Consider the following 11,330-nt stretch of genomic DNA (forward strand, 5'->3'; position numbering starts at 1 on the left):
ATAACCTTGCCTCTGTGAATAACTAACTTTGTTTATACTTGCGGAACTACCCTCAGCTTGAAAGTTACAGGTGCCTCTTCCAAACCAGTCATGCCTTGCAGGGCATAAGGCGAACCCCATCGTTGTTCTCTAACATATCTAACACCTATCTCTCAACTCGTCTACTCCGTCTTCATGTCAAACTAGATGACGGTCCTCTGATAGGAGAGTTATCAGTTACTGCGCAGTCTCTCCTGAGAAGATAGGGGCGCGAACCTGGGCATCTCCTCCTCCTAACCAAAATCTTCAGTTCCGCTCAAACGGCAACCATGAGGTGGAAAGAAGGGTATCCCCTAGACTTCAAGGCTGCGCTCAGAACACCCTCAACAGCAAAGGTACGGCGTCTATTATCTAAACCGAGCCATGCGCCTCGCTTCGTATACGGAGCCCTGATCCTCCCAACCGTTCTGAAATATTTCTTCGACCTCCCTCAAAACGCCGAAGTCGACATGGTGCCAGCCACTCTCTGGGGATTCAAACTCTACACAATGTCAGAAGGCGGCTTACCGACTATCCTGCGGTCACCGGAAGAGTCCTGTCTGGTCGAGGGTATGCTCGTTTTTGGACTAGATGAATTCCAACGCAATAGGATCTCCGAAGTTGAGGGCGGGGGCGGAATGATGAAATTCGTTGATGTCGAGGTCCAAGTTTATCAGAAAGACCTCGTCGGCCATTACGAGGTCAAAGATCTGAGGCCCATCGATGCGGGAACCTTCGTGTGGGATCGTCCCGTTGACCCCGGCATGGTTCCTGTCAAGGCAACATACTGGTCCCCGGATGATTTCCTTGCTGGGCAGTTTTACGAGCATATTACGCTTAACCAACGAAGAGAACTGGATTTGGATGCACTAGACTAGCACTGCATTACCCGCGGATATAGCATTTTCGGAATCAAGCGTTCGATTCAGATACCCTTTTGCTACGTGATGACCTTCTGGGATGAAACACCGTTCGTTATTGCATGGCTTTTAAAGGTGATGATGGAGTTCTGGATTTAGTTGAAGGCTGCGGTCAGAAATTCAATCAATCTTTTGCTTCTTACCTCCAGACTGTCTCCTCTAAATCTATCCGAGAGGAGCTGCCTGACCGACGAACAAGACGGAGCATGGGTATTCATAAAACTATGTACAAGAACCAAATCCCTACGCAGTCGAAGCCCAGATATCATAGAATCCCCAAGCGCTAGCCAGGAAACTCACAAAGCCGACGAGCTGTCCAGGGAAGCCGATGCCATTCTCCACACTCCAGTGCAGACACAGCGGCGTCCAGAAAGCATTATTCACGAGACTCTTCTTCCACGCCCGGAATTCCGCTCTTAGCGACTCCCGCTTCTCCTTCGAGACACCCTCTGCCTCTGCCTTCTTGCGCAGCTCTCTGGCACGCCACAGAACGATGTATTGCAGGAAGATATGGCCGAACCAGGCTCTTGTACTCCAGAGGCTCCACTTCCCGCCGCCGCCCCAGCGGTCGACGAAGCGCTTTGAGACGACGCCTTTTCGTGAGAGGAGCTCGACGTTCTCGAGTGCTTGGTAGAGTATGTTCGAGATGACTTGGAGGAGCGTTAGGGCGTGGAGGATGTGGTCGGATGGGGGCGATTTGAGCGTGTCGGCTCCCCAGGCTAGGAGAGGAAATAAGCCGAGTAGTCGGAGCATGTATCGGGCTTCTGACATGAGGGAGGAGAGGGCGAGGAGCGGGGAGGTCTGCGGAGGGGACTGGGTGGTTGTGGACTTGGTGGTATTGGCGCGGAGTCGGGCGAGGAGGCCGAGACGTGTCTGGAGAGCGATCCAGGGAGCGGAGGCGAGGATGTGATGAAGAGCGTGGGAACTGTACTGGACGAAGGCGAAGACTCGTTCCTGGCCGGCTGCGGAGGACATGATTCTACAGAGGAGGTCTTAGTTAGCGGAGCCATAGTGGGGAAAGAACGCTGAGATCGTAGCAAACGACCATGTGAATCTTCAGACGGTTGGGACTGCCTTACTTGTTTAACCGTCCATTGACTATGTCTGCCGCCCTCAGGGCTGCCAGCAACCGGCGCTGCGCTGCTTCTTTAGGCGTCCCCGGAGGGTAGTTTCCTCCCGCGGGGCTCGCGGCCTTCTCAGAGCTGGGTGCTTTGCCGTCTGCCATGGCGACTGGCTTGGAGGGATCAGGAAGTTGTTGAGAATCCGTCCCGGCGAAAGATAGAAATACAGAATTCCCCAACGACCCACGGGAGTCCGGGAAATTTGAAGGAAATCCCCTTTTCCCCAGACCGATCACAACCAAACTGATCAACCCGACTCGGGAGCCGAGGCTCGGAATGTCCGCCGTCAGAAACCGACCACTGCTGCTCTCAATTTCCTGCTGCTTTCAATTTCCGAACCTCTCACTTCCTTTTTCTCACTGGCACAATTATTGCTTCATGATTCAGAGAAAAAAAACGCTTACAGGCGCGTGCTATGTTTCTCATTTCGGTGATAGCTAAATGACATTCCGTACCACACCACTCTGTTCCTCTATCCCGTTCGCCAGCTTCCGCTCCTCGTCGAGGCGGCCTTAGCTGATGCCAAACAAGAAAAGGCAGGGTTGATAATAAAATCGTGAATCATTAACACCATCATGTCATGAAAAGTCTCCCTGTGCTGGTGGTTCCCCCCCGCGCTTCCATGAAAGTCGAGTCTCTTCACAACCAGCCGCCCCAACCCAGACATACGCTGAGCCATGACCCCCACCCATAACTTCATGCACGCTCATCAGAAGCTCGGTTTTCTTTTCAAGTCGATGGAGGCAGTATTTCACCACGCAAACCTACTCTTCATCGCTCACCTCCTCGATGGTTGAAAGCATAGTCATCGGGTTCTGGAAACTGGAATACGATCCGTAACCAGCGCGGCGGCTGTCATAGACGTATTGGCTACGGCGCCGAAGCTGGAAGGCAAGGTACGCGTACTGCGAGCGGTGCGGTGGCGGAGGAGGAGGAGGAGGCGGATTGCGTAAACCGAGATTGCTCACAAACTTAACATCAGACACAGGCGTATCCCATAAGTCCCAGGCAGTCGGGGGCTTAATGTTGGGATCATTGCAGACCGCATTAAGGCTGAGCCAGGTTCGGTCTTGGAGCTTGCGGTCGCAGTGGTAGCATGCCCTATATCTGCAGCGAGAAGGCTGCGAGCGTGGCTGTGGCACTCCGGGATGTGGATTGTGGAAACCATGTTCGTTCATGTTCTCGAGCCTAAAAGATATATCGTACTCTTCTTGTTTTCTCGCTCTCTCACACATTTCCAGAACCCTCAACTTCTGCTCGAGCAGCATGTTCCTCTGTGTATCGGTATATTCGCCTGCCAGGATCGCCTCCGTTATCCATGGGCTTAGAAGAGAACCGCCGGAGATTGAGTCACCATAGGATTCCTCAGCGCAGACGTAAAACCATCTCATGAATGGTCTTCTTCCGCACGAGCCGCATGTTTCGTACTGATCGATCGTCCACTGGCGAGAGACTATGCTGTGATGGCAATTACTCCGGCGAGTAAGAGTCGGCCGGAAAAGTGGACGTGGGACTGCTAACGGACGCAAGGTGTACGGCTGGTAATAGGGAATCTCTGCTTCAGGAAAGGCATCGAATGGAGAGGGTGTGTTATGGGCTTCCTCAGTCGATTCAGCGTCCTGATCGGGAAGGGCGAGAGATGATGGGTTGTCTGGGGCCACTCCCTCCAAGACTTCATAGCCTTTCAAGGAAAGGTCCTCGTAGTTCATCATGCCCAAGCCCATGAACAGGCCTTGAGGGCAGGATAGAGAGCAGTGAAGACATGAACCATGATTCGGGGATCGCAACAGTTGTTGTGAACTTGAGTCGCCATTGCATTCTGTTACGACTAAGCAAAGACTGCAGTGAATGCATAATCAAAGCCTGTCCAGCGGCAATAGCCATATTGAAATAACACCAGGCCACATATCAAGAATTTTATTATACAGTACCTCTTTGTCCCAGGATCAGGATAGCTCTCGACAGTGTAGAATCTCTAATTGCTGCCTGAGGTATCCATTGAGTGGAGGCTGCAAACACACTAGATGCCTTGGATAACAGTGGGAAGTCCATCTCTGTTCCTTGGTCAAGAAGTCCATCTCCTCTTTTCGGCAATTCTTTCTGAATCCAAATTCATCGCGCGATGACAGATGGCAGTCAAAGAGCGGCAGTTTGGGGAGGTCGGCGCCATCCGATGCCGCAGTGCCTGGGCGGGTTCAAAAGCGAAGCATCTGCCGGCTCGACCTTCCCCCTCCACTGCAGCAGCCAGCTCCAGACCACAACAATTCCCATCCCCCCCTGGAGTCTTCTTTGCGAGCTTCCTGGCGAGCTGTCATCAATTGCACCCCGACGACGCGACCAGGGCGATAATAAGCGTTGTGATCCTGCCAGGCGAGCCCAGGGCCGCCAATTGACTCCGCTTCGCAACCTCGGTACGCTTCTCCCGAAGGCTGTTGTCCAGCCTCTCCATAAACAAACAACTCCACCACTCGCTGCCCCCTGTCCAATCTTGTTCTTCGCCCAACCAGCCGCCAACCCCATCTTTTTCTGTCCTCACTGGCCCGCCACGTCTCGTCGCTCCATCTTCCTTCCCTCATCGTCTGTCATCGCGCCCCCTGCTCTTCATTGTTGCTTTTCTCCTCGCTCATCGCGTTTCGTCTCGCTGCAGGCCCCCTCTTATCGCACCTCACCCATCCCCCGACATGTCGGTGAAATTCCAGGACGTCAAACAGGTCGCGGTGAACACCGCGGCCGACACGTCCATTCGCGCAGACACAAAGGAGCTGGCGCATAAGGTCGGCGAGCGTCTGACCGGAGGCAACCCCCAGACGGGGTATCTCGCTGTATGTCCTCTTCGTGATGTCCCCGGAATTGGCGGGTGGAAATTGCTGACCCGACTGGCTTGCGCGATAGATGTACCTCCGAGAGCTACAGTCCAACCCGCTGCGCACGAAGATGTTGACGTCGGGTATTCTCTCCTCCGCCCAGGAATTCCTCGCCTCCTACCTCGCAAACGATGTGAGCAAGCATGGCCACTACTTCAGCTCCCGTGTGCCCAAGATGCTCCTCTACGGCATGTTTATCAGTGCCCCTCTGGGCCACGTGCTGGTTGGCATCCTCCAGCGCGTCTTTGCCGGTCGTACTAGCTTGAAAGCCAAGGTCCTTCAGATACTCGCCAGCAATCTGATTGTATGTTCTCCCAGTCCTATCCTCGATGTATTTTCTCGGTCCCTCGCCGAAGCGCTGACCGACTCCCCCGCAGGTGTCCCCCATCCAAAATGTCGTATACCTGACATCAATGGCCATCATTGCTGGCGCGCGCACCTTCCACCAGGTCCGCGCAACCGTTAAGGCGGGTTTCTTCCCCGTCATGAAGGTCAGCTGGATCACCTCACCGCTGGCCCTGGCCTTCGCCCAGAAGTTCCTCCCCGAGCACACATGGGTGCCATTCTTCAACATCGTTGGTTTCTTCATCGGAACCTACGTCAACACTCACACGAAGAGGAAGCGTCTCGAGGCTCTTCGAAAGGTATGCCGCCCCTCATACTCTCTCATTATCCACCCCTCTGACCCTCGGCAGCACTACGATTCTTCGCGCCGCAGCGGCCCCGGCAGCGAGTACGAGAAGGGACCCGGCCCCGAGTACCGGTAGACGGTTCCAGACCGGTCCTATCACTCTGATGACAGCCAAGCGGTCAAGCAGTACTCATAGATTCGATCAAATGATGCTCCCTTGGACAGTTCGGCCCTACCTGAAATACCCTCCTTTTTCCTCGCCCTACTCCTGTACCCAATCCCCGCTCCCTGGAAAATCCAGGAGGCATACTCTCCGAGATTTATCATCTCCTGCGTCGAGATTAAGATATGTTTTTATCTCTTATGATGAATGGTTGTTCCTTTGTCTTGCTCCGGCAATCTACATACATACTTTTGAATTTATAATGCCGCATCGTGCATTTAGTGTACTTCAGTCCCAAAAACCGCTCTGTATACACTTTCAGGCATTGCAGCAAGTTCTACTTTGCAAATCCATGCAGTAATTTTGAAGGTTCCCAGAGGTCCGCGGAGGACTCGGAAGAAGTAGATATATCAAGACTGAAAATAAAAGTAAGGGAATCTCGCTGCCGCTCTCAATCATTCGCTCATGGTCTTGCCGGCCTTCAGCTGCCCGATCATTCAACCTCCATAGCCCCCTCAGCCTTCCCCCTCCTCTCGCGCACCCACGTAACAAAATCATCGATTGCCCCTGGCCAGGCCCCATCCTCACTCCACCATCCAAACTCCTCATCTTCATGGCACTTCCGCATGAACACCTCAACCTGCTGCCACAGATCCTTGTTCACTGGGCGCTTCCCACGTCCCTCCAGGAACTCAACCCACCAGTCCAGCCAAGGGGTCGTGCGTGTGTTCCACGCAACTCCGCCCTTTGGTGGCGTGAAGAAGAGGTTCCATTGCTCTACGGCGATTTCGAACTGCAGGTTGCGCTGGCCTTGTACTAGGCACAGGGGGAATGTGAAGCGGTAGACGCGGCGGAAGAGGTCTGGTTCTGTGGGGATCCGAGCGCGGAGATTGGCGGCGTGAGCGGCCATTTTTTCGACGGTGTCGCAACTGGTGTTGGGAGATCATTGTTAAACGGGTTCGCAGGTGCTTATATGGGCGTTGGTTTGTGGATGGGGACGCTTACCCAGTTGATCTCCAGCCATTGACGAATCCTTCGCGGGTGAACTCACCCATGGACGGTGATTGTAGGAGCTCGGCGATGGCGAGGCAAGTGACTTCGTCCAGCTCGACCTCGATGTCTCCGAGATAACGCATAGCCCCCTCGATACCGATGCCATCGGGGTTTTCTTCAGGTGATTCTGATTGCGTTTAGCCTGAGTATAACAGAAAGGGATGGTTGCGTCGGCGAGATGGCTGTACCTCGATATTTGTCAAAGATCTGGTTTAAGGCTGGCGTTGGTACGCCACCACCCTGTTGGAAATACCTGAAGCTTTTGGTTAGCCTTTCCGGGGGATGTATCAAACTAAATCATATATGTGAACGAGGCTATCATAACAGGGCAATGCCCAAAACGTCGGTGCGCCTTGCCAGGGGTGGTTCCTGCTTGGCAATTTGGTAGGGGCATAACACGGTGTGTTTCAAGCCTTCCGACCTCTTCGTCAAGAGTCATACATTCAAAGAAGTATAGGATTGCAATATGCGGGACAGTACCCGCGGAGCTCGCACGGACTAGGCCTCAAATACGGCTCAGTGGAACAATTATGTCCTAAATCACAGTAGCTTCAACCATATGAATGTGAAGAGGCAACAGTGGTAGGATAAACATGGTCCTTAACCCCAATATATTCTTGGTGTCTCGGGACTAATATGCGTAGCCGCTGTGACAGTTGCAATAACGGCCGAAGACGTCCACCGAGGCGGGCCAGACGTAGACATTGCACGCTACGGATAGCTTGAGAAAGGATGCCATGCAACCGAATTCGCAGAATACCCGCACACTTGTCCTGGGGATAGCTGTATGGGTGGGACATCGAATGCGGTTTGAAAAAGGGCCATAAGGATGACCTTAACCACGATCTCCGGGCCGGCCCAATAATAAGCCACTCTGTAAGCTTCAAACAGAAGCCACGCCACTCAAAACTACACAAGGATACCCAGCGTCGGGTGTATGACGATGCATTCCCCACCTTAGTCCGGGGGGAGAGTGCAGCCACGGAAGTGTAGAACACAGTTCACAAGCAAAGAAAAGGTTAACTTACGCATCGACAGCCTCGTCGAGATTCCATCGAGCTTGCTTCAGATACTGTTCATCGTCAGTATCTATACCACGTGATATGATTTACCATTTGCGCCGAGGACCCAGAGGTGAACCAAGGAAGCAAGAAACGAACTGAGGAGGGCTACCTTTGTTGCAACCGAATCCTTTGCTTGTGTGAAATTCACAAATTGGGCTATTTGTTGCTTCTGAGCCGCAGAGTATGGAGGCATTGCGGGGTGAACAGGGTCGAGGAGGGGTAGAGGTAGATCGAATTGACGAGCAAGGTTAGCGAGGGAGGCTGGCAGAGTCGAAATATATATGGCCCAAGGGCACGAATCTGTGAAGGAAGAAAGGCTCAGAAGAAAGCACACGGACTCGCATCGAAAAGTGATTTCGTATGGGATCAACTTGCTTGGAAAGTTGCTCTCAGAGGCTGCTGACTGATCAGGCACGTGCGATCCAGGGCGCTTCCCCGATTGGGACTCGAGATCAAGCAGCAGCCCACCAACACATCGCGTTATTTCTCAAGCATAAGATAATTAGGAAGTTCATGGAAGAGGCAACTTACTCCCATGCTGGACAGCAGATAGTGCCGAGTTAGGCTTCCGGGATAAAATGAATTGAGTGGAACAACCACTTGATGCGCAAGAACTCGCGGAATATATATATAGCTTCTCCCACGCAGTTAAGCAGCCACAGCTCGGTACGCCGGAGAGAATTAAGCATCTTGGACATGCCAAAGTCTGAGCACCGTTCTATTCTCGGAATAAAGATACTGAATCAATTCTCCTTCCCGGCTGCGATCTCCATCTCCCCGGACACATCGAAGTGGATCGGCGAGGTTGGCCGGATTTCTTGGCACTGGAGAAAAATCGAAGGAAAAAAAAAAAGTTTCCAGACCGCCAGGTGCTCGCAACCCTCCCAGCTCCACGCCAAATCCGCACGAACGAGGCGCAGATGGCCCCCGGACGCACGAGTAAAAGGAGAAGGGTCAGTCCGCCAGAGGAAGAAGAGAATGCCTCGTCAGGCCCCCCGAGCTTGGGCAATTTCTACTCCCAAGCCGCGGAATGGGACCTCGAACAAGACTACGAACGCCGACCGCGCAAGTTGAATCAGAAGGAGAAGGAGATAACGAGGCTTCCTATCAAGACTTCAGAAGGGTTTCAGAATGTGGAGTTGTCCGAATCCGAAGCCGAAGAGTCTGACAGCTTTCTTGGGACCGACGACGAAGACGACGACGAAAACGGCGGAGACGGGGAGGATGAGATTGGGGAGAGCGAGGAAGAGACGCCGAAGATACCATTGAAGCAGCAGATACTGCAAGCGAAGGAAGAAATTGCGAGAGCCGCCACGCTGATTAACGAAGACCCTGAGGAACATATATCCTCCTTCAAGACTATGGCCGAAATGGTAGAAAATGGATCACACACCGCAGTGAAAAAGCTCGCCCTCGCATCTCAGGCTGCGGTTTATAAGGATGTAATACCGGGGTATCGAATCCGTCCGTTGAGCGAAGAGGAGACGTCCGCGAAAGTTTCGAAAGACGTGCGCAAACTCCGAAATTTCGAACAATCACTTCTCTCGGGCTACAAGCACTATATTCAGATGCTTCTAAGGCTGACAAAGTCGTCGAAGGCCGATGCTGGGGGTACGGATCCTGGATTGAAGGGAGTTGCAATAAATTGCGCCTGCAATCTTCTTGTCTCTGTTCCGCATTTCAATTTCCGCGGCGAATTGTTGAGAATCATCGTGAACCAGCTGGCTAGGCGACGCGTTGACAACGACTATCTTAAGTGCCGTGACACCCTTCAGGAAGTCTTCTATCGTGACGATGACGGAGTTGTCTCTCTTGAAGCCGTCCGTCTTCTCTCGAAGATGATGAAGGCAAGAGATTTCAAGGTGCATGGAAGTGTCTTGGATACGTTCCTCCACCTCCGTTTGCTGTCCGAGTTGTCCTCCAAGGGTTCAAGAGATAGAGTTGAGCGCGACGACGAGGGGGAAAACACTCTTGGCGGCAAGAAGCTCAAGCAGAAGAAAGAATTCCGAACGAAGCGAAACCGCAAGCTTGAAAAAGAACGAAAGGCCGTGGAGAAGGACATGAGGGAAGCCGACGCCTTGGTATCGCACGAGGCGAGAGACAAGAACCAAGCAGAAACCCTGAAACTCGTCTTCAGTACATACTTCCGCATCTTGAAACTCCGAGTTCCCAACCTCATGGGCCCTGTCCTCGAGGGTCTCGCCAAATACGCCCATATGATCAACCAGGACTTCTTTGGAGACCTCCTTGAAGCCCTGAAGGACCTAATCGGCCACGCTGAAGAAGACCTACTCAACGAAGGCAATGACTCTGCTGATGAAACCGACCAACCCACCGATTCCACCACGAAAACTACGACCCGAGACTCCCTCCGTGAATCCCTTCTCTGCACCGTAACCGCCTTTGCGCTCCTCGAAGGCCAGGACGCCAGCAAAGCCGCTGCCACCCTCCATCTCGACCTCAGCTTCTTCATCAAACACCTTTACCGAACTCTCTACTCCCTCTCCACAAACCCAGACGTCGAATACAACCCCAATGCCACAAACGCCCTCCGCCTCCCAGACCCGTCCACCTCAACAACTCCGCAATACAAGGGCAAAAACAAAGTCAACTTCCAAACGCCCATGGTCCTCCTTCTCCGCTGCCTGAACGCCTCCCTCCTGTCTCGCGCAAACGGTCTCCCACCGCCCGTCAGATTAGCAAGCTTCGCGAAACGTCTAATGACGACTTCGCTACAGGTCCCTGAAAAATCAGCCATCGCAACACTTTCGCTCCTCAGCCAGGTATCGCGGCACCATGCGCGCCGGATTTCGTCACTGTGGTATAGCGAGGAGCGGAAAGGCGACGGCGTCTTTAACCCCTATGCGACGGATATCGAGGCGACGAATGTCTTTGCAGGAACGGTTTGGGAGGGAGAGTTGCTGAAATTGCATTATTGTCCCAAGGTTCGGGAAGCTGTTGGAGGCATTGAGAAGATGATTGTTTCAAGGAACTAGTTACCCTTTCCTCTTTTAGTCTATGAATAGAGTTGGAAAAGAGGAGTTACTACAGTGGATTTGATTTCATGGATTTGCTATTGAGTTACATTGATGCTCTCATGGCTGGCAGTACAGTAGACAAACTGCTACCAGGAAGTAGAGTCACCTTTGTTCTGCCGAGCAATCAACCTTCTTAAATATACACCTCGTTTTGCCGACAAAAGTCACACAAATGAGGGCAAATAAGAGAAGGTGAGACACAAAGGGAGAAAAAAAAAAAGGAGGAAGAGCTGGAGCCAAGTTGAGGCCAAAGGTCGAAAACGAAAACTCTTACAAAATCTTCCCTGATGCCAACCATCCTTTGCAACATGTATCTTTATCCGTCCTTATTCTTGTCCACTCCATGGCCGATTTCCACAAGCAAAGAAGCAGAGGAGAGGCATAACCGAGATATAACACAATCTCAGAGCCATGCCCTACCTACCACACTTCACAAGCGGTTATTGATCTGTACTGGA

General features: G+C 52.6%; 8 protein-coding genes across 8 annotated transcripts; 4 read left to right on the forward strand and 4 right to left on the reverse strand.

The window, feature by feature from the left end:
* Nucleotides 1–92: 92 nt before the first annotated feature.
* BJX67DRAFT_220012 (gamma-glutamylcyclotransferase family protein) lies at nucleotides 93–1,038 on the forward strand. Its single transcript, XM_071025723.1, has one exon. The coding sequence runs from the start codon at nucleotides 309–311 to the stop codon at nucleotides 894–896; it is 588 nt and encodes a 195-aa protein (XP_070883419.1). The 5' UTR covers nucleotides 93–308; the 3' UTR covers nucleotides 897–1,038.
* BJX67DRAFT_219942 (uncharacterized protein) lies at nucleotides 1,015–2,493 on the reverse strand. The gene is made up of 2 exons (XM_071025721.1): nucleotides 2,018–2,493; nucleotides 1,015–1,917 (listed from the first exon to the last, which is right to left on the reverse strand). Exons 1-2 carry the CDS (start codon nucleotides 2,161–2,163, stop codon nucleotides 1,182–1,184), a joined length of 882 nt encoding a protein of 293 aa, XP_070883420.1. The 5' UTR covers nucleotides 2,164–2,493; the 3' UTR covers nucleotides 1,015–1,181.
* Nucleotides 2,421–4,291, reverse strand: BJX67DRAFT_361156 (uncharacterized protein). The gene has a single exon (XM_071029838.1). It carries the CDS (start codon nucleotides 3,781–3,783, stop codon nucleotides 2,824–2,826), a length of 960 nt encoding a protein of 319 aa, XP_070883421.1. The 5' UTR covers nucleotides 3,784–4,291; the 3' UTR covers nucleotides 2,421–2,823.
* A 305-nt stretch (nucleotides 4,292–4,596) lies between these two features.
* Nucleotides 4,597–6,050, forward strand: BJX67DRAFT_220113 (Mpv17/PMP22 family protein). Its single transcript, XM_071025725.1, has 4 exons — nucleotides 4,597–4,881; nucleotides 4,952–5,227; nucleotides 5,301–5,567; nucleotides 5,619–6,050. Exons 1-4 carry the CDS (start codon nucleotides 4,741–4,743, stop codon nucleotides 5,688–5,690), a joined length of 756 nt encoding a protein of 251 aa, XP_070883422.1. The 5' UTR covers nucleotides 4,597–4,740; the 3' UTR covers nucleotides 5,691–6,050.
* BJX67DRAFT_219814 (uncharacterized protein) lies at nucleotides 5,594–6,144 on the forward strand. The gene has a single exon (XM_071025720.1). It carries the CDS (start codon nucleotides 5,719–5,721, stop codon nucleotides 6,076–6,078), a length of 360 nt encoding a protein of 119 aa, XP_070883423.1. The 5' UTR covers nucleotides 5,594–5,718; the 3' UTR covers nucleotides 6,079–6,144.
* On the reverse strand, nucleotides 6,145–7,659 carry BJX67DRAFT_220143 (DCN1-like protein). Its single transcript, XM_071025726.1, has 4 exons — nucleotides 7,212–7,659; nucleotides 6,959–7,023; nucleotides 6,723–6,897; nucleotides 6,145–6,646 (listed from the first exon to the last, which is right to left on the reverse strand). Coding segments are annotated over exons 1-4 (678 nt in total). The 5' UTR covers nucleotides 7,214–7,659; the 3' UTR covers nucleotides 6,145–6,210.
* Nucleotides 7,660–7,821: 162 nt separating this feature from the next.
* BJX67DRAFT_361165 (uncharacterized protein) lies at nucleotides 7,822–8,197 on the reverse strand. The gene has a single exon (XM_071029839.1). It carries the CDS (start codon nucleotides 8,025–8,027, stop codon nucleotides 7,860–7,862), a length of 168 nt encoding a protein of 55 aa, XP_070883425.1. The 5' UTR covers nucleotides 8,028–8,197; the 3' UTR covers nucleotides 7,822–7,859.
* Nucleotides 8,198–8,664: 467 nt separating this feature from the next.
* Nucleotides 8,665–10,994, forward strand: BJX67DRAFT_220244 (nuclear export protein Noc3). Its single transcript, XM_071025727.1, has one exon. It carries the CDS (start codon nucleotides 8,755–8,757, stop codon nucleotides 10,828–10,830), a length of 2,076 nt encoding a protein of 691 aa, XP_070883426.1. The 5' UTR covers nucleotides 8,665–8,754; the 3' UTR covers nucleotides 10,831–10,994.
* Nucleotides 10,995–11,330: the final 336 nt, after the last annotated feature.

Source organism: Aspergillus lucknowensis, assembly GCF_044049455.1.
Source record: "Aspergillus lucknowensis strain CBS 449.75 chromosome Unknown BJX67scaffold_40, whole genome shotgun sequence".
NCBI classification, from domain to species: domain Eukaryota; kingdom Fungi; phylum Ascomycota; class Eurotiomycetes; order Eurotiales; family Aspergillaceae; genus Aspergillus; species Aspergillus lucknowensis.